Here is a 22,260-nt window from a genome sequence, read left to right on the forward strand (position 1 = left end):
TGCAATGACCATCCTTTTCAATGTATTTTTCTCATTTCCCCCCCCCTTTTCAGTGAGGTTAATGAACACATTATGTCAATGTGGAGCCTAGAAAAAATATATGTACAGATATGGAAGGGAGGGGTTCCATTAACATGTGAGGTACTGAAAAATATGTTCCTTACTACATGGTCTGGGGAAACAATTCCTCCTCTCTGGGCTTTAGAGACTTTTCAATGACCCTGGGCTAAGAGTTCTTAAAAATCGCATTTTCACGTATGATAGAAATACCTGGGGGACACAGGTCAGGACTGGGTTAGGAAGTCCATTCCTGGTATACCTGTGAGCATGAGGAAGTATTTGGGGCCCTAACTGAGCTGAGGTTAATGCCTAGGTATAAGGATATGGGAAACCCTATAGAATCTGAGGATCTGTGAAAGAGTTTCCAGATATTTGTCTCTGACCCAGAGAACTTTATCTTAGTTGCTCAGATACAGATATTCTCTGTGCTGTATGTAAGGATAAAGATGACAGTATTATAAAGATGGGCCATCTAGGAAGGCCAGGTGAGTATTCTCTACCCTTCACCTTTGGGTTTTTCTGCCCATAAGCTGGCAGCTCTAGTCAGGTCCACAGTCCATGCACTAGATAGTTTGAGACATCATACACAAATGTGGTCCCAGTGGGACAGCCCCCTCCTGTTCTGCATGGGACCCCCCCCCCCCTTCCTCTCAGCTAAGCCTCTAAGCTTTCTCTCTGGGGAGAACATATATCAAACTTACGTTTCATTCTGAGCGCTCGTTAGTTCCTGTAGGTGGAAATGTTGCTCTTTTTTGTCTATTTCTGTGATGTTCCTCTTTCTGTTAGAAGTTGCTTTCAACTGACTCAGGGATGAAATCCTCACATTACATGCTAAACAGTAAAAGGAAAGGTGACGTTGAATCTTTTCCAGTCCGTCGTTATAAATTTGATTTTGAAATAGGATTAAGGATAAAAGGACCCAAGCACGTGTAGAGGTGAGACAGAGCAATCAATACACATTTAGTAGAAACTGTACTTCTAGTTTTGAATTTTGATCTCTTCCCAGGCTAGTGACGTGCTGCTGGATACTCTCGTGATGCTGGGCAGTGGTGGCAGCGAGACACAGCTCCCAATCAGTCACACCGTCACGAGGGCGAACAACCATTCTGGACCCAGACAACAATTCCATTTTTCGTTCTCAGCGCAGCATTCAATGAATTACGTGAGATATTCAACATTACAAAATAAGCTTTGTATTAGATGATTTTGCCCAACTGTAGGCTAATGTAAGCGTTCTGAGCCCATTTAAGGTAGGCTAGGCTAAGCTATCTTGTTCGGGAGGTTGAGTATTAAAAGCATTTCGATTTAGGATAGTTTCAATTTACCATGGGTTGATCAGGAGGTAACCCCATTGTAAGTCGAGGAAGATCTGTCTTTGAAATTGACGAGAGGTGCAAAAGAAAAGGGAAATGAGACAAATGTCATGTTTCTACATGATAGTTGCTTTGAAGCCCTAAGTGCTAGAAAAGGGTGCCTGCAGTACTCAAATACTGAGAAAGGATTAGAAATCGAGTTGCATCTAACACTTGGATATTTAACAAGTCAATAAACTCTAAACAGTCTTGAATTACTATATATCTTTCTTTAAATGTTAACCTTTCTTTATATTAATATGTTACATGGATAAGTGATTTTTAGTAAAATATAAACTTTTACTGTAAGAGTATATATTTATATAGAAAAGACATAATTTATGCATTCATTTCAGCTTTAGTTATGCTGCCCTAAGAAACGAGGAAGTGAGCCATTGGGTCTTTGTACCCTTAGCAGGCTTTGCTGTGCATTTTTTGTCAGTGATCAGAGTTACAGTGACAGAAAGAAATGAAAGAACCCAAGAGCGTTATGCGTTGTAGAGATAACCGTACGTTATTAATAAAACCTTCAAAAATCATTAACTTTCCCTTCATTAAAAAAGTATAGGAAAAATAAGTTTGATTTGGTAATAAGAAGAAAATTATTATTTAAACCAAACTAGAAAAAGATACATGCAAATGAAAACACTGTCAAATAAAAATACATATTTATAAAATCCTAAAAAAGTCAGAAAGCCCATTCAGAAATTCATAAAATCAAGAACAAGAAGTAAAGACAAATTCAAATCAGCAATATTCCTTTTTATTTATTTATTAAAAGGGTATTCCTTTTAATACCCTTGAAAGTCTTGCATACAATTTTTAGTAGTCACATTCACCAATTTAATTTTTAGAAATTCATCAGCGGTCTTTGGAATACTAGGAGACAAAGAACTGTACTGTAATCTTCAGTATACAGGTAGATTCTTGCTCATTCAATAGTCCAGGTCTTCATCAAGGTATCTTAAATGCTGAACTAAAGACATAAATAGAAAAAGTGTTACTTTTCTCTTCATACGCACATGCTAGAAGAATTACATTATAATGTAATATAATGTATTACATTACATCTGTCCCTCGGTCTCTTTCTCTCTCTTTCTCTCGCTCTCACAGACACACACACACACACACACACACACACACATGCTCTCTCACTCACATATATTAAAAATCATACTACTTTCCTGAACAGAAAACTTAAATGCAAAGGTTTTCAAACTTCAGTGTGCGTAAGAATTCTTTCTATTCCAGAGAACTACAGTGGAGAAATGCCATGTTTAAAAGCACCCCCAGAGGGAAGAGATATGGGAACATATGTATATGTATAACTGATTCACTTTGTTATAAAGCAGAAACTAACACACCATTGTAAAGTAATTATACCCCAATAAAGATGTTAAAAAAAAAAAAAAAAAAAAAAAGCACCCCCATGTGATTCTGAAGCAGTGGCTCAGTAGTGATTACTCTTTAAGGAAAAGGTAGTTTAATCATCATTTATTACATCAGAATAATATTCATATAGTTGAGATTATCAATCAAAACTACTCAATGCTCTGTGGTGACCTAAATGGGAAGGAAATCCAAAAAAGAGGGGATATATGTATATGTATAGCTGATTCACTTTGCTGTACAGTAGAAACTAACATAACATTGTAAAGCAACTATACTCCAATAAAACTTTTTTAAAAAGTCATTCACAGTCCTTAGTTTACAATCTGTTAGAATTTTTTAATGTTTCTTTACATGTATACACAGGATAATTTTATAGATGTAAATATTATGTTTAATTGTATTCAATAACATGAACACAAAATTGGAATCATATTATTAAATTTTATGCATGTTTTTTCCTTTCTTAGTTGGCTGCACTATAATTTTTCCAGCCACGACCCCACTGATTGGCATTCATTTTGTTTCCAGCTTTTGGGCAGTACTAACAAGGCTGCAAAAAGGAACCCTTGTATATTTGTTCTTACATACTAATAGCTTTATCTGTAAGGAAGAAATTTTTAGGGGTAGAATTATTGGATCAAAGGATCTGTGAAGTATTTTTTTTTAAAATTAATAGAAGTTTCCAAATTGCTTTCTCCAAAGGCTACCACACTTCTCATTTCCAACAGCAATGTTTGAAATTACATTTTTCTCTGTATTCCCACCAACAAGAAATATTGGTGCTGTTTTAAATTTTTGTTTGTCTGATTTATATAAAGCAATATCTCATTGTTAATCATAATTTGAATTTCCCAGACATACTGTGAACCTGAGCATTTTAAAAATATTTAGTAGTCATTTAGAATTCATTTTTTGTGAACCGTTTTTCATAACTTTGCCCAATTATTTATTAGATGTTGTCTTTGTCTTAACAATTGGTTTTATGTATATATATATATATATATATTATAATACTATATATGTTTTGTATACATATATTAACACTTTATCCTGTATACAATTTATAACAGCTCTGTGTGTATGTGTATATAAATATATTACACTTTACATTTATATACTTTTAAGAATTCCGAATTTTTTCTGTCTCAATCTGTATTTCTCATGTCATGTAAAATATCCCTACAAAAAACCCCATACTTTTGCCATATATCATTTCCAAATGTGTAGTCCTCCCAAAATCGCTTTAAAAAATAGAAAACGTGGGGCTTCCCTGGTGGCACAGTTGGTTAAGAACCCACCTGCCAATGCAGGGGACACGGGTTCGAGCCCTGGTCCAGGAAGATCCCACATGCTGTGGAGCAACTAAGCCCGTGCACCACAACTACTGAGCCTGCGCTCTAGAGCCTGAGAGCCACAACTACTGAGCCCGTGTGCCACAACTACTGAAGCCCGTGCACCTAGAGCCCTTGCTCGGCAACGAGAGAAGACACCGCAGTGAGAAGCCTGCTCACCGCAATGAAGAGTAGCCCCCGCTCACCGCAGCTAGAGAAAGCCTGCGCGCAGCAACAAAGACCCAGTGCAACCAAAAATAAATAATAAATAAATTAATTAAAAAAAATAGAAGATGTACCTACTAACTCATTTCACCATCTTTTATTTTTGATGTATACCTTAAATTTTTTGCCTTATTCACTTTTTTTGTTACACGTTCCTCATGAAAGCAAATTATAAAATGCAAATCTGATCCTATCTTGCCCCAGCTTTATCTTCCAAAGCCCACCATCTCCCCAACAGTCCCTAAAATAAAGTATGAACATGAAATACAACAGATAAGACCATTTGTCATTGGGCTTTACCCAGCCTTCCCCGCCTAGCTTCTCATCACTCCCCTCCCTCCACATAGCCTCTCCACACTCCCACACAAAGACTGTGAGATCTTTCGTTAAACAATCATGTCATTGTCAATAGCATCTTTTATATCTGTATCTTCAGTGCTCAGGCCACCACTTGTCATCACCAATATGTTCAATATTTTTTTTAACATAATATATTTTTGAATGAAAAACTTACTGTTCCCCAAAGGTGTGATTCTCTTCTATGCCACATTTTGTACATGCTATGTCCTTTCCCTAGAATGGTCTATCTTTCAGTCATGTGATGTTTATCTTGAACATCACATCTTCACAATCTCTCCAAACTGTCTCCAAACTGTCAAGCTTTCTATACTCCTATAGTATCTTATACTATCTTTACCCTAGCAGGCATTATGCAACTGTAGATATGTCTTATCTCTTTTCTGAAATGACTCATTATATCTTTAGAAAAGTTATTTATATTTACTTACCCAGCTTCTCCTTAGCAACATGATGTACAATTGCTATTGCTTAAAATATATGTAACTAAGGGATGGACAAGAGTCATATTTATAAAAAGTTGTTGCATATTCTGAGTATGGATATACATACAAACATAAACATATATATGGAAATACATGTGTATATACATTCTTTCTTTCTTTTTAATACCAGAGGTGTTCTCAATTCTCAAAAGGAATCTGTTTTGAACAATGATGAATAAATTCTTCTCACCCACCTCACTGGGTTATAATTCTCATTTTCCTTTTCATTGTACCTCAGAGTGGTCTCCTTCTTTCATCCAGAAATAGGAAGAGATTTAGACACAGAAATTAGTCCAGCATCATTAAAACCATCTTACTCATTGGAATTTTCTGAAAAGAAGAAAATAATTACTGGGAAATAAATCAGACCTCCCCTCAAGTGCCTTAGAAGCTCTTTGTGACCACCTAGAGGGGTGGGATAGGGAGGGTGGGAGGGAGACGCAAGAGGGAGGAGATATGGGGATATATATATATATATATATATATATATATATATGTATAGCTGATTCACTTTGTTATACAGCAGAAACTAACACATGATCGTAAAGCAACTGTACTCCAATAAAGACGTTAAAAACAAAACAAAACAATGTTCACAATTAGGAAGACAAACAGTGTGATTTAAGAGGCACAGAAAGTCTTTCCTACGCCTTATATATATTTCCCTGCGTTAGTTTTGGCAAATACCAAATCCCTTGGATTGAAGAAGTGAGGCAGGTCCCTCTCAGAAGGTAAGGACTATTGAGAAGGCACTGAGCCTTCATAGAGGAAGTGGCTATTGCGATATTTCTTACAACCCAGGAGAGTTACGCTTCCTAGAGGTAGAATTGGTGCTAAATAGAAGTCAGAGGACAAAGAAAGACTTATTATGCAATGGGAAATAAGGCTAGTCCTGTGCATAAGGATGGCTTCTGATGGGATGAAGATATAGAAAGTTTAAACTTTTAGAAAAATATAATAAATATGTTAGAGAAAGGAAAGTAGCAGGGAGTGGGAATGGAAGAAACTATGAAAGAGATATGAAAAGTTTAACTTTTAGAAGATTAATTTCTGTTTTAATAAAAAGAGGTCCAAGTCATAATATTCTACCACATGGTTCCTCTGTCAGAAATAATCATGGACCTCTTAGCCAGAGGTCTCCTCTTGACTACAGTTTTTATGTTCTCTAAGAATAATTTTTAGTTCATTCCTGCTTTTCTTCCTTTTGTACATCACAGACTTCCTATTATGTCTGAGATTTCTTTCCACTACTATGTAAAGTAGAATGCCTCAGCTTCGACTGCAGCTACTGGTCTGAACCCCAGGGCTACAGACCCTCAAAGAACTCACAGACCTGAGGAATACTGTAGGTCCAGATCATCTGCCTTCAGGCAAGGATTCATCTCCCGGTATTGAATTTGGTGGACAGAATTCTCTCCTCTTGAGGAAACTGGCAACAGAGGTTGTAGTTTAGGGATCAGAGGGCCATAATAAAACTTTCCTTCCCTATGTGTGCTTTTTCCCAGCAGTGCAAACACAGCTAATCGTGACCCATGCCCTAGTCTTGTTTCCATTCCATTCTACTACCAAGCTTTACCCTCACGATGCCACAAACTCAAATGTAATAGGGTGAGGCTAAACTGGGTCTCCAGTTGCCATCTTATAACAACCCAGTTTCTTCCCCCAAGGCAGCCAGCAGTCTTCTGTAATTCACTGGAGATTTATCTAGCATCTTTATAACAGTTATCCTTTCCCTTTCACTCTCACTATAAAGTCCTTTTCATCTTTCGTCTCAACAATTTCAAAATCCTATCCTTGTCAGTAACGTGGTTTTCTTTCAACCCCTCAGACATCCCATTGCCAAACAGAACTTTGTAAGAGCCTGCCTGACTACTTCGCTCCCCTACACTATACTCTTTAATGACTATTAACCTTACTGGGCAACACAGAACTTCATTACTTGTTTCCTCCCTCTTCTTCAGCCTTAACAGGAGCTTCTCTCCTTGAACTCAACTTTTACTTCCCCCCAAAACAATAAACGTTCCATCCTTTAAGCTTCTCTACACTTGTACATTTTTTTCTCTTTCCCTGGAATGCACTTTACCCAGTTCTTTGATCTCTATCTTCAAAATTTGTCTCAAAACTTCCTAGAAGCCTCCAATACTCTCCTTCCCCTTTCAGTAAATTATTCTCTGTGCCCCTTTGCTCCTTATTCGTAATACTGTACAATAATACATTGCAATTTATTTGTTTACATATATATCTCTTCCACTAGACTGGAAATTCCACGAAGACAAAAACACTTGATTATCTGAGTCTGAACCATCTTCAGAACCTAGCACATTTCTTGATGGGACAGTGAAATCAGTAATAAGTATATAGTAGGAGCAAATAAATGTTTGGGCAATAAAGGGGTCATCCTGAACCGTACAAGCATACTCATTCTAAACTATCAATTCTATAATGTCCCAATTATACATGTGGATAATGTATAGCAATCATCAGTACAAGCAGTGCCCCTTTTCTTCTCTGAATTCTTGTTCCCTCTGTTGGGAAACTGCTTAGATCTCTACTAGGTTTCTTCTTTCTGGCCATTTGATACCTGAATCTCATTTTTTTTTTGGTTTGATTATCCCAAGAAACTTCTTATCCCATAGAAACGTTAGAGACAACATAATGTGGCTCAGACCTGTAAGCCGCTGTCTCTGTCTTTGCTTCTGAATCCACAAGAGGAGTACGGTGAGAGAGACGAACAGAATGGCCCCAAGGATCCCAAATGCAACAACGGATGAGTGACCTGGGCACAGGTAAACATCACAAGAGGTAATGACGTCGTAGCTAAACGACCTGGGTCACCAGTTACTATCCCTCTCTTAAGTCAGATACAGGATTGCTGAAGTATATTTCAAACCCTCAGAACTTCTGACCCCAAGTATCTTAATAAGAGGGATTCTGAACAATGCAGACAATTAGCCCCATGCTCATAATCCCCTTGGATACCTGTGGCATTTAGTGATCCTTCGTTCTTTGCAATTTCTGTAGGAGAAAAGAGGAGAGACTCAGTTCTGGGAGTAACATATGGAACCACTACGTCTGTTTCCTGTCTGAGGCTTTAGCCTCTCAACCAAGAAAATTACTCCTTCCCACCCAAAACTAGAGGTGCCTAGTTTTTCGTCTCTCTGCACACAGATACATGTAAGTTATGTGCTTGTCCTCGGTGAAGGCCAATGTATAACAACACGTGTTTTCATCATTCTTCAGACTGAAACATACATGATTCTTTCCCCACTAGATCCCTGGGTTGGTCCTTCCAGGCCTTCCATAATGCACTTCACGGCCCACCCTCTCTCTGTTGCCAGAGATTCCAAGCTCAGTCCAGACTCCCTGCACTCACCTGAGCACTTCACAGAAGCGTCCTCCTTGTGGCCACAGTCACTGTGGCCCCAGGACAGGGCAGGACAATCCCACAGGGAGGACTCATTCCCCTTGCACTTCACTTCATTGAGCCATATGGGCCCCGTCCCCTGGCCAAACGCCGCCTCTTTTCCTGCCTCCAAAGCTAAGCCACAGCCCAGCTGTTGACACACCACCTGAGCATCGTCAAGGTCCCAGGAGTCATCACATACTGTGCCCCAGGAACCTCCGTGCCAGACCTCCACACGTCCAGAACAATTAGTGGTTCCTTCCTGAAGTCTTATTTTGTCTGAAAAGCCAGAGAGAGACACCTAGATCATTTCTGAGAAGATAAAACTCCCAGGAGGTCACAGGGGAAAAGAGAGATTTGAAACTCTTTTAAAAATCTCTGTTTTAGTAAGCTGGGATGAAGTAAGAGAGTGGCATGGACATATATACACTACCAAATGTAAAATAGATAGCTAGTGGGAAGCAGCTGCATAGCACAGGGAGATCAGCTCGGTGCTGTGTGACCACCTAGAGGGGTGGGATAGGGAGGGTGGGAGGGAGACGCAAGAGGGAGGAGATATGGGAACATATGTATATGTATAACTGATTCACTTTGTTATACAGCAGCAACTAACACACCATTGTAAAGCAATTATACTCCAATAAAGGAGAGAACTTCAAGATGGCGGAGGAGTAAGACATGGAGATCACCTTCTTCCCCACAGACACATCAGAAATATATCTACATGTGGAACAACTCCTACAGAACACCTATCGAATGCAAGCAGAAGACCTCAGACTTCCCAAAAGGCAAGAAACTCCCCATGTACCTGGGTAGGGCAAAAGAAAAAAGAATAAACCGAGGCAAAAGAATAGGGACAGGACCTGCACCTCTGGGAGGGAGCTGTGAAGGAGGAAAGGTTTCCACACACTAGGAAGCCCCTTCACTGGTGGAGACGGGGGGTGGGCAGGGGAAGCTTCGGAGCCGCGGAGGAGAGCGCAGCAACAGGAGTGCGGAGGGCAAAGCGGCGAGATTCCCGCACAGAGGATCGGTGCCGACCGGCACTCACCAGCCCGAGAGGCTTGTCTGCTCACCCGCCGGGACGGGCGGGGCTGGGAGCTGAGGCTTGGGCTTCGGAAGTCAGATTCCAGGGGAGGACTGGGGTTGGCTGCATGAACACAGCCTGAAGTGGGTTAGTGCGCCACAGCTAGCCGGGAGGGAGTACAGGAAAAAGTCTGGACCTTCCTAAAAGGCAAGAGACCATTGTTTCGGGGTGCGTGAGGAGAGGGCATTCAGAGCACCGCCTAAACAAGCTCCAGAGATGGGTGTGAGACGCAGCTATCAGCACAGACCCCAGAGACGGGCATGAGACGCTAAGGCTGCTGCTGCCGCCACCAAGAAGCCTGTGTGCGAGCACAGGTCACTGTCCACATCCCCCTTCCGGGGAGCCTGTGCAGCCCGCCACTGCCAGGGTCCCGGGATCCAGGGACAACTTCCCCAGGAGAACACACGGCGCACCTCAGGCTGGTGCAACATCACAGTGGCCTCTGCCGCCGCAGGCTCGCCCCACACTCCGTGCCCCTCCCTCCCCCCAGCCTGAGTGAGCCAGAGCCCCCGAATCAGCTGCTACTTTAACTCCGTCCTGTCTGAGCAAAGAACAGACGCCTTCAGATGACCTACACGCAGAGGTGGGTCCTAATCCAAAGCTGAACCCCAGGAGCTGTGCAAACAAAGAAGAGAAAGGGAAATTTTCTCCCAGAAGCCTCAGGAGCAGTGGATTAAAACTCCACAATCAACTTGATGTACCCTGCATCTCTGGAATACTTGAATAGACAAGGAATCATCCCAAAATAGAGGCGGTGGACTTTGGGAGCAACTGTAGATTTGGGGTTTGCTTTCTGCATCTAATCTGTTTCTGGTTTTATGTTTACCTTAGTTTAGTATTTAGAGTTTATTATCATTGGTAGATCTGTTTATTGATTTGGTTGCTCTCTTCCTTTTTCTTTGTGTATAGATATACATTGCTTTTTCCTTTTTCTCTTTTTGTGAGTGTGTATGTGTATGCTTCTTTGTGTGATTTTATCTGTATAGCTTTACTTTTACCATTTGTCCTAGGGTTCTGCTTTCTGTCTTTTTTGTTTGTTTTTAGTATAGTTTTTAGTACTTGTCATCAGTGGCGGATTTCTTTATTGGTTTGGTTGCTCTCTTCTTTCTTTCTTTCATGATTATAATTTTTAATGATATTTTATTTATTTTAATAACTTTAATTTATTTTATTATTTTTTTCTTTCTTTCTTCTTTTTCTCCCTTTTCATCTGAGCCGTGTGGAGGACAGGCCCTCGGTGCTCCAGCCAGGAGTCAGGCCTGTGCCTATGAGGTGGGAGAGCTGAGTTCAGGACATGGTCCACCAGAGATCTCCCAGCTCCATGTAATATCAAACAGTGAAAGCTCTCCCAGAGATCTCCATCTCAACACTAAGACCCAGCTCCGCTCAACGACCAGCAAGCTACAAGGTTGGACACCCTATGCCAAAGAACTGGCAAGACAGGAACACAACCCCACCCATTAGCAGAGAGGCTGCCTAAAATCAGAATAAGATTGCAGACACCCTAAAACACACCACCGGATGTGGTCCTGCCCACCAGAAAGGCAAGATCCAGCCTCATCCACCAGAACACAGACACCAGTTCCCTCCACCAGGAAGCCTACATAATCCACTGAAACAACCTTACCCACTGGGGGCAGACACCACAAAAAACGGGAACTACGAACCTGCAGCCTGCAAAAAGGAGACCTAAAACACAGTAAGTTAAGCAAAATGAGAAGACAGAGAAATACACAGTAGATGAAGGAGCAACGTAAAAACCCACCAGACCAAACAAATGAAGAGGAAATAGGTGGTCTACCTGAAAAAGAATTCAGAATAATGATAGTAAAGATGATCCAAAATCTTGGCAATAGAATGGAGAAAATACAAGAAACGTTTAACAAGGACGTAGAACAACTAAAGAGCAAACAAACAATGATGAAGAACACAATAAATGAAACTAAAAATTCTCTAGAAGGAATCAATAGCAGAATAACTGAGGCAGAAGAACAGATAAGTGACCTGGAAGATAAAATAGTGGAAATTAACTACTGCAGAGCAGATTAAGGAAAAAAGAATGAAAAGAATTGAGGACAGTCTCAGAGACCTCGGGAACAACATTAAATGCACCAACATATGAATTATAGGCGTCCCAGAGAAAGAAGAGAAAATATTTGTAGAGACTATAGTTGAAAACTTCCCTAATATGGGAAAGGAAACAATCAAGTCCAGGAAGCACAGAGAGTCCCATACAAGATAAATCCAAGGAGAAACATGACAAGACTCATATTAATCAAACTATCAACAATTAAATACAAAGAAAAAATATTAAAAGCAGCAAGGGAAAAACAACAAATAACATACAAGGGAATCCCCATAAGGTTAACAGCTGATCTTTCAGCAGAAACTCTGCAAGCCAGAAGGGCGTGGCAGGACATATTTAAAGTGATGAAAGGGAAAAACCTACAACCAACGTTACTCTACCAAGCAAGGATCTTATTCAGATTTGACAGAGAAATTAAAACCCTTACAGATAAGCAAAAGCTAAGAGAATTCAGCACCACCAAACCAGCTTTACAACAAATGCTAAGGAAACTTCTCTAGGCAGGAAACACAAGAGAAGGAAAAGACCTATAATACCAAACCCAAATCAATTAAGAAAATGGTAATAGAAATGTACATATTGATAACTATCTTAAATGTAAATGGATTAAATGCTGCAACCAAAAGACATAGACTGGCTGAATGGATACAAAAACAAGACCCATACATATGCTGTCTACAAGAGGCCCACTTCAGACCTAGGGACACATACAGACTGAAATTGAGGGGATGGAAAAAGATATTCCATGCAAATGAAAATCAAAAGAAAGCTGGAGTAAATTCTCATATCAGACAAAATAGACTTTGAAATAAAGACTATTACAAGAGACAAAGAAGGACACTATATAATGATCAAGGGATCAATCCAAGAAGAAGATATAACAATTGTAAATATTTATGCACCCAACATAGGAGTACCTCAATACATAAGGCAAATGCTAACAGCTATAAAAGGGGAAATCGACAGTAACACAATAATAGTAGGGGCCTTTAACACACCACTTTCACCAATGGACAGATCATCCAAAATGAAAATAAATAAGGAAACACAAGCTTTAAATGATACATTAAACAAGATGGACTTAATTGATATTTATAGGACATTCCATCCAAAAACAACAGGATACACTCTCTTCTCAAGTGCTCATGTAACATTCTTCAGGATAGATCATATCTTGGGACACAAATCAAGCCCTGGTAAATTTAAGAAAATTGAAATCGTATCAAGTATCTTTTCTGACCAAAACGCTATGAGAGGGCTTCCCTGGTGGCACAGTGGTTGAGAGTCTGCCTGCCAATGCAGGGGACACGGGTTCGTGGCCCGGTCTGGGAAGATCCCACATGCCACGGAGAGGCTGGGCCCGTGAGCCATGGCTGCTGAGCCTGTGCGTCCGGAGCCTGTGCTCCGCAATGGGAGAGGCCACAACAGTGAGAGGCCTGCATATTGCAAACAAAACAAAACAAAACAAAAACAAAAACCTCAACAAAATACTAGCAAACGGAATCCAACAGCACATTAAAAGGATCATACACGATGATCAAGGGGGTTTATCCGAGGAAAGCAAGGATTCTTCAATATACACAAAACAATCAACATGATACACCATATTAACAAACTGAAGGATAAAAACCATATGGTAATCTCAATAGATGCAGAAAAAGCTTTTGACAAAATTCAACACCCATTTATGATAAAAACCCTTCAGAAAGTAGGCAAAGAGGGAACTTACCTCAACATAATAAAGGTCATATATGACAAAACCACAGCCAACATCGTTCTCAATGGTGAAAAACTGAAACCATTTCCACTAAGATCAGGAACAAGACAAGGTTGCCCACTCTCACCACTATTATTCAACATAGTTTTGGAAATTTTAGCCACAGCAATCAGAGAAGAAAAAGAAATAAAAGGAATCCGAATCAGAAAAGAATAAGTAAAGCTGTCACTGTTTGCAGATGACATGATACTATACATAGAGAATCCTAGAGATGCTACCAGAAAACTACTAGAGCTAATCAATGAATTTGGAAAAGTAGCAGGATACAAAATTAATTCACAGAAATCTCTTGTATTCCTATACACTAATGATGAAAAATCTGAAAGTGAAATTAAGAAAACACTCCCATTTACCAATGCAAGAAAAAGAATAAAATACCTAGGAATAAACCTACCTAAGGAGACAAAAGACCTGTATGCAGAAAACTATAAGACACTGATGAAAGAAATTAAAGATGATACATATAGGTGGAGAGATATACCATGTTCTTGGGTTGGAAAAATCAACATTGTGAAAATGACTATACTACCCAAAGCAGTGTACAGATTCAATGCAATCCCTATCAAACTACCACTGGCATTTTTCACAGAAGTAGAACAAAAAATTTCACAATATGTATGGAAACACAAAAGACCCCGAAGAGCCAAAGCAATCTTGAGAAAGAAATATGGAGCTGGAGGAATCAGGCTCTCTGACTTCAGACTATACTACAAAGCTACAGTAATCAAGACACTATGGTACTGGCACAAAAACAGAAATATAGATCAATGGAACAGGACAGAAAGCCCAGAGATAAACCCACGCATATATGGTCACCTTATTTTTGATAAAGGAGGCAAGAATATACAATGGAGAAAAGACAACCTCTTCAATAAGTGGTGCTGGGAAAACTGGACAGCTACATGTAAAATAATGAAATTAGAACAGTCCCTAACACCACACACAAAAATAAACTCGAAATGGATTAAAATTTACAAATTTTACAAGCAAAATTTACAAGCAGCTCATGCAGCTCAATATCAAAAAAACAAACAACCCAATCCAAAAATGGGCAGAAGACCTAAATAGACATTTCTCCAAAGAAGATATACAGATGGCCAACAAACACATGAAAGAATGCTCAACTTCACTAATCATTAGGGAAATGCAAATCAAAACTACAATGAGGTATCACCTCACACCAGTTAGAATGGCCATCATCAAAAAATCTAGAAACAATAAATGCTGGAGCAGGTGTGGAGAAAAGGGAACCCTCTTGCACTGTTGGTGGGAATGTAAACTGATACAGTCACTATGGAGAACAGTATGGAGGTTCCTTAAAAACTAAAAATAGAACTACCATATGACCCAGCAATCCCACTACTTGGCATATACCCTGAGAAAACCATAATTCAAAAAGAGTCATGTACTACAATGTTCATTGCAGTTATATTTACAATAGCCAGGATGTGGAAGCAACCTAAGTGTCCATTGACAGATGAATGGATAAAGAAGATGCGGCACATGTATACAATGGAATATTACTCAGCCATAAAAAGAAACGAAATTGAACTATTTGTAGTGAGATGGTTGGACCTAGAGTCTGTCCTACAGAGTGACATAAGTCAGAAGGAGAAAAACAAATACCATATGCTAACACATATAAGTGGAATAAAAAAATAAAATGGTTCTGAAGAACCTAGGGGCAGGACAGGAATAAAGACACAGATGTAGAGAATGGACTTTAGGACACAGGGAGGGGGAAGTGTATGCTGGGTAGAAGTGAGAGAGTGTCATGGACATATATACACTACCAAATGTAAAATAGATAGCTAGTGGGAAGCAGCTGCATAGCACAGGGAGATCAGCTTGGTGCTTTGTGTCCACCTAGAGGGGTGGGATAGGGAGGGTGGGAGGGAGACGCAAGAGGGAGGAGATATGGGGATATATGTATATGTATAGCTGATGCACTTTGTTATAAAGCAGAAACTAACACACCATTGTAAAGCAATTATACTCCAATAAAGATGTTTAAAAATAAAAGGATTATGATATAAAAAAATATGTTTTAAAACTTTGCTTATTTAATGTGTATTTTAAATTTTCCTTTTTTTTTTCTTTTTCTTTTTTGAGGTACGCGGGCCTCTCACTTTTGTGGCCTCTCCTATTGCGGAGCACAGGCTCCGGACGTGCAGGCTCAGCGGCCATGGCTCACGGGCCCAGCCACTCCGCGGCATGTGGGATCTTCCCGGACCGGGGCACGAACCCGTGTCCCCTGCATCGGCAGGCGGACTCTCAACCACTGCGCCACCAGGGAAGCCCTAAATTTTACATTTTTACAAAATTCATCTTTTATGAAAGTATATGTCCCTCCAGCAAACTGGGTGTATTTCGTCCTGGACATAAGAATATTAGTGTGACACGTGAAACTAACACAGCATTGTAAGTCAACTATACGCCAATAAAATTTTTTAAAACAGAATGTTAGTGTGACTTAGGAAATGTCAAATAGATAAAGTTAACATTGTAAATATATAATGTTAAATTCTCTCAAACTGCCAGGTAGATAGAAATCTTCTTCCAGCTTAAAAAGGTGTAGAATGGGGAAATAATTCAGGATTGATCTTTCTGACTGCTTTATATTAAGTGTAACGAGATACTATTTGAAAGAAAAATGGGGCGATTCAATAGTCAAATGCTGAATTACATATTCTCTTCTCCTCATTTGTTCACAGAGATAGCAACTGAATAAAATTTTGAGAAGACCGTCAGAGTATGATAGTTTTTGGGGAAATGATCACTGATCCTGAGTACCTACAGGCCAACTTAAATACAACCCATTACATTATCCAGGTAGAATAAGGATTAACCAAAGTTTACTCATTCTTGCTTAGTTAGATCAGAAGATGCTAGTGGAGCTACAGAATGGAAGTTTCATACTGTCCAACGGATACTCACTGGCACACGAGATCCAGGTCTCCTCTGAGGGGCTGGCCAGTCTCTTCTTCCATGGAGATGATGGGCACTGCCATAAGGTGTCAGGCCCTTTAGGACACTGAACATTGTCCACCCACATGTGTCCGGACATCGTCTTGTCTGAAGATGCAGGGATGATGCTCCCTTTGTCCGCACAGCCCAGCTGCCTGCATACCACTCCCACCGTGGCTGCAGACATGTTACTCTTGCCAACGCTGCCCCAAACTCCATTGTAAAAAACTTCCAGGTGTCCTGCACAGGTCTCTCTGCTGGTTTCACTGATGAGTCTCAGAGACATGAACTCTGGGGTGAGATAGAGAGTTAGCAGTTTTAAATCTTTTCTGAAGATTCAGAGGACTCTCTCCCTTTACTCTGATGTGAAAATGGATTTAAAAATAGGTACGATACACTAGTAATTTCATTACTAGTAATTCTTTAGAAACTTCTGGATGATTTGGTAGATTTTGTTAAAATATAGTATTTGTTCTATAAATATTTCTGGTTTTCTAGTCTTGGATTTTGTAATTAGAGACCTCTTTAGAATGCCAACAGTGATTCTAAGTTGACTTCTAAACCTTAATCAAAGGCTCAGAGCCTTTTATGAATTACATAGTTTGGATTTTTTTTCTCCCTAAATTACTGTACTTTTAGCTTTCTAACCCTATTCTGTTCATTTTTGGGCAGTTGTCCTTGATAGTTAAAATTTATTGAGATACTCAGCCACTAAAACCAATGTTTTATATACATTTCCTTAAAATGAAATATTTCCCTCTCTGACACTTCACAGTTTTGTTGTGTATGTCCTCTTACCAGATTTACGTCACTGAATGTGATCGATAGCAAAATCTCTTCTGGCGTACAGAATTTGTCACTTCCCTAAGTCAGAGCACTCTTTTTTTCCCATACACTACAACTGAGTACATTTCTGTACTTCACAATGCTTTCTAAAATCTTACCATGTATACAAAACAAGAGCAGTGTCCTGTTATGGTAATTTATCTGTCATTAAAAATTACTTGGGCATGGTGATTATCTTCTTCTCTGTAGAATGTAGCACCAAATGTACTTCTGCTGCCCTTTTTTTTTTTTTTTTTTTTTTTGTGGTACGCGGGCCTCTCACTGTTGTGGCCTCTCCCGTTGCGGAGCACAGGCTCCGGACACGCAGGCTCAGTGGCCATGGCTCACGGGCCCAGCCACTCCGCGGCATGTGGGATCTTCCCGGACCGGGGCACGAACCCGTGTCCCCTGCATCGGCAGGCGGACTCTCAACCACTGTGCCACCAGGGAAGCCCCTGTTGTCCTTTTTAATCTACTTTATTAATACAGCTATCGTCAAGTGGTGCACTAAATCCTTACCCAACATCCAGCTCCACATATGTTTATAAAAGAACTTATGATTAGTTTTGCTGTCATTTTCATGATATGCAAACTCACTTCTGAAGTTTTCTCTTTCTGATATAATACTACCTTGCACATGAGGTAGCACTAATTCATCAAATCCACACTTCTGGCAGCCTGAATCTCACAAGTGTTCCCTCTGAGCCTGTATTTTAGGGAATTTGCTCAGATTAATATCCTTCACGACCCTTTGCCCCACCTCAGTCCTTTCTTATACAATTATAATCAATTGTAATTATGCAGAACTTACCTGAGCAGATAACTCCTGCATCCTCCTTATGCCTGCAGTTATGCCGCCCCCAGCCATGGGAATGGCATTGCCAAATACGAGATTCTTTTCCATTACAGTTCACCTCATCCAGCCAGATGGGCCCTGTTCCTTCCCCAAAATGAGCAGAACCGATGGCATTAATGGCCCCTCCACAGCCCAGCTGTTTGCACACCACGTGGGCATCATTCAGGTCCCAGCTGTCATCACAGATGGTGCCCCAGGAGCCCTCATGATAGATCTCTATTCTCCCAGCACAACGCCCGCTTCCGTTTACCAGGCGAAGTTGACCACTCCCTGCAAAGAGAAAATAAAATATAAATGCATTTCTAAGGATTCTGAGATCATTTTCATAGACTGGTCACTGATTCTTACCTATGCAGGGAACACCACTTTCTTCTGAAAAAAGAGAGCTTGTTGGGTCCGAGGATGATAAATTGCACGGGGGTAGCATCTGACTCTGGTTTCCTGCAAACACCAAACGTCATCAGTCACAAGAGATACAAAAAGTTGGGGTGAGGAAAGGAGGTCAGCTGGAGTGTTAAATAGGTGAGCTAGGACAAACATAGCTTTAGAGAAAGGTGGATGGGTCAACCAGGCTGGGAATGAGTCAGGTACTCTGAGAAGGCACATGGTTAAGCACTAAATAATGATGAGGCCCATGAAAATTAAGTTTACTTTCCCTCTAAAAAGATAAATGAAGTTAATATTCTGGCACACTTCTCATGATCCCTCAAAGCGGATCACTCCCTTTTGCTTCTGTTCTTCGCTATCGTTACGCCCTCTCTTAAGGCACACCGCCGTGGGAGAGGCTCATCGTTGGCTGCCCTTCTTCTCTTACCTGAGCAGATTACAGAGGCCACTTGCCCCAAAGAACACAGCGACGCACCCAGAGCAGTCATGGGACAATCTCCCATGTGCCGCTCAGTCCCAGTGCAGTGAAACATGTGCCTCCAGACCTGCCCGCTTCCTTTCCCAAAAGGTGCTCCTCTTGGGGTAGAAAGGGCAACTCCACATTTAAGCTGCTGGCAGAGAACATGAGCATCTTCCATGTCCCAGTGAGAGTTGCAGAGAGATCCCCACGTCCCGAGAATCTTGAGCTCCACTCTTCCCTCACAGGGGGACTTGCCATGAGCCAAGCGAACTTCTGTGTATCCTGAAAGGAGACAGGGCTTTAAAAAGATGTCTGTGACTACCTAACCCTACCCTCTTCACAGTATGGGAACGCGTTGAACATGTGCTCTGGGTCTCACTTGAGCAGACTACTCCAACATCCCTGCTGTGTCTACAAGTCCCGTCTGGGCGGGGTGCTACTGGGCAGAGTGAAAGATGGGACTCGTGCCCCTCACACTGGAATTCTTCAGCCCAGATCTGTCCGTTTCCTTCTCCAAAGTGAGCTCCCCCCAGGATAGAGACGACTGTGCCGCATTGTAATTCCCTGCATAGCACGCTGGCCGCTTCCAGAGAGAAGTCAGAATCACAGACGGTGCCCCAGGTGTCGCCATGTTTCACTTCAACACGACCAGAGCAGGGAATGTCCCCTCCGACTAGTCTGGGTTCCCTGTGGGCTGAAAAATAATATTTCAGTGAGAGAAAACATGATTCCAAGATTTTCCTTCATGACGAGAGTGAGGCAGGGAGTGAAAAGTGAGAAAGGGAAGCTATTCTCTCCTCTTGGCTTTTCTGCCTAGAGTTCGGCTTAGCAAATTCCAGACCTCCCCATCCTTCATTGGACCACTTCATCAGAGACAGTTCTGGAACTTTGCCTCCTGGAACCTGTAATTCCTGGAGCATGATTACTCTTTCCTTTCAGTATTTTGCCTATATTAAGCATCACATTGGAGACCACAGATAATGGGTGTCCATTCTTTCTACTTTTTAGCCCTATATGCAGTCCTTCACCCAAGCGGTCTGCCCCAACCATTTCAAATGGTTCTAGGTAAGGATTTTTAATATATCAACACTTCCTGTTTCCAAAATGAACAGCAGACCTCTTCTTCCCTGTCACACTTTACCCGAGATGCTCCTTTTCCCTGTTTTCTCCTCCTTCCTGCCTGACAGAACCTTTCGTGTGTTCCCCAACCAAAGTTCTATCCTCCTTTCTCATCTTCTCAATGGACATCTTCTCTTAACTGCCAATAAATATGTTTTCATCTATACATTTCTCTTTAAATTTATATGTATAAGCAGATCTACTTGGACATCTGGAACTTAAGGTGTTCAAAATGGAATGAATTATGTACTGACAAGCCCATGGTATTCCTTACTCAATTAATGGTATCCAGGACCAAATTAGAATCACCTGAAATTGGACCCCCTTTTTATCTCCCCATAAATCATGGTAATAATGATAGTAGTGAATATTAAAGTGAACACTTATCTTGTGCATATATATATATATATATATATATATGGCATTTTAGTAAGTATTTAACAAACATTATTTCATCCTTACAATTGCCTTAGGGTATAACTATTAATAACATTCCAGTTTTACAGACAAGGAAACTAAAACATAGAGAACTGTAGTAATTTGCTAAGGTCACACAGCAAATTAGTGAAGGGCCAGGATTTGAAGCCAGGCAGTATACTAGAGAGCCTAGAATCGTGATTCCCTACAATACACCGCACATGAAGAAGCCACCAGTATGTGTCAGTCCTCCAGCATACTTTTCCTCCATATTTATAGTTACTTTGATGTAATTTGTCATCATATGTCATGTAGACTTTTTATTTATTTATTTAATTTATTTATTTTTGGCTGCGTTGGGTCTTCGTTGCTGCACGCGGGCTTTTCTCTAGTTGCGGCGAGCGGGGGCTACTCTTCGTTGTGGTGCACGGGCTTCTCATTGAAGTGGCTTCTCTTGTTGCGGAGCACAGGCTCTAGGTACATGGTCTTCAGTAGTTGTGGCTCATGGGCTCTAGAGCGCAGGCTCAGTAGTTGTGGCGCACGGGCATAGTTGCCCCGCGGCATGTGGGATCTTAGTTCCCCAACCAGGGATCGAACCCGTGTCCCCTGCATTGGCAGGCGGATTCTTAACCACTATGCCACCAGGGAAGCCCTGTCGTGTAGACTTTTGCAATAGCTTCCTAAGTGGTCTCCTAGCTTCTAAATCCTCTTTCCAATACATCTACACCATGACCATGAGTGTATTATTAAAGTTCAAATATTTTCACGTAATTTCTTTGTCTTCAAGGTAAGTCGGTGTTTCTTTACTACTTATATAATAATTTATCTTTTTAACAAATATTATTAAGAACCTACAATATTTCAGGCATTTGGATGGGCACAGAGTTCAGTCTATCAGTGAGGATAGATAATTCTAATACTACTAATAATAATCATAACCACAGTAGCTAACATGTATTGATCACTTGCTGTGTAATTCCCATGAGGGAGTAGATATTATTATTATCACCATTTTTTTCTTTTGAGGAAATTGCAGCACAGAGAGCTTTGGCAGCTTCCCCAATATCACCCATCTATTCAAATTAAGGGGGGATAATAAGCATTGTTTTCTTAGCATACTTGAAAATACTCTATGATGTCACCTGAAAAGCCTTAACATCTATTACTCTACCAATCATACTGGATACCTCAGCCTAAATGTGCTTTCTCAAGCTTCTGTACCTCTGCAGACACTTTTCTCTCTACTTATTATGTATTTCCCAACCTAATGTACCTGGGGAAAAATGACTTCTTTTCAAGGCTGCTCAGTTTCTCATTAATTGCTCTCTCCTTCAAGAACACATAATTTAGTAGAAGATACACATGTTCAAATAATAATTTGAGTCCAAAACTAGATACATATTTTAGATACAAAACTAACAAATGAAGGAGTCACCAGCTCTATTAAATCTGAACTGAGTTTGATAAAAAGATGAGGAGTTTGCCAAGTAAATAATGTGTGATACGGCATTTAAAGAATACAGTCATGAAATAGCATGATGTAATTGAGAAATTATGGATAATTTACCATGGTTGGAATTTAAAACGTAAAGAAAAGACACACCAGAAATAAAGCTGAAGAAATGGGGCTCAGGTTTTAAGGACATTCTTTGCCGGGTTGAGAGCACACTCATCAAG

The 22,260-nt window shown here is 40.5% G+C and overlaps 1 protein-coding gene across 2 annotated transcripts in view; it reads right to left on the reverse strand.

The window, feature by feature from the left end:
* Positions 1-2,153: 2,153 nt before the first annotated feature.
* The window catches only part of LOC132433474 (scavenger receptor cysteine-rich type 1 protein M130), a 35,032-nt gene continuing 14,925 nt past the window's right edge, over positions 2,154-22,260 (reverse strand). The window contains exons 7-17 of one of the 2 annotated variants that reach the window (XM_060024257.1): positions 19,427-19,741; positions 19,015-19,329; positions 18,549-18,641; positions 18,156-18,470; positions 16,490-16,810; positions 8,576-8,884; positions 8,182-8,217; positions 7,871-7,978; positions 6,536-6,631; positions 5,397-5,449; positions 2,154-2,388 (exon numbers count right to left, since the gene is read on the reverse strand). In XM_060024257.1, the coding sequence (XP_059880240.1) occupies positions 5,427-5,449; positions 6,536-6,631; positions 7,871-7,978; positions 8,182-8,217; positions 8,576-8,884; positions 16,490-16,810; positions 18,156-18,470; positions 18,549-18,641; positions 19,015-19,329; positions 19,427-19,741 (1,931 nt within the window). In that variant the 3' untranslated portion in view covers positions 2,154-2,388; positions 5,397-5,426. Of the gene's footprint in view, positions 2,389-5,396; positions 5,533-6,535; positions 6,632-7,870; positions 7,979-8,181; positions 8,218-8,575; positions 8,885-16,489; positions 16,811-18,155; positions 18,471-18,548; positions 18,642-19,014; positions 19,330-19,426; positions 19,742-22,260 lie in introns of both variants that reach the window. The other variant, XM_060024258.1, reaches the window with a different exon arrangement.

The sequence above is a fragment of the Delphinus delphis genome, chromosome 11 (genome assembly GCF_949987515.2).
Source record: "Delphinus delphis chromosome 11, mDelDel1.2, whole genome shotgun sequence".
Taxonomy (NCBI): domain Eukaryota; kingdom Metazoa; phylum Chordata; class Mammalia; order Artiodactyla; family Delphinidae; genus Delphinus; species Delphinus delphis.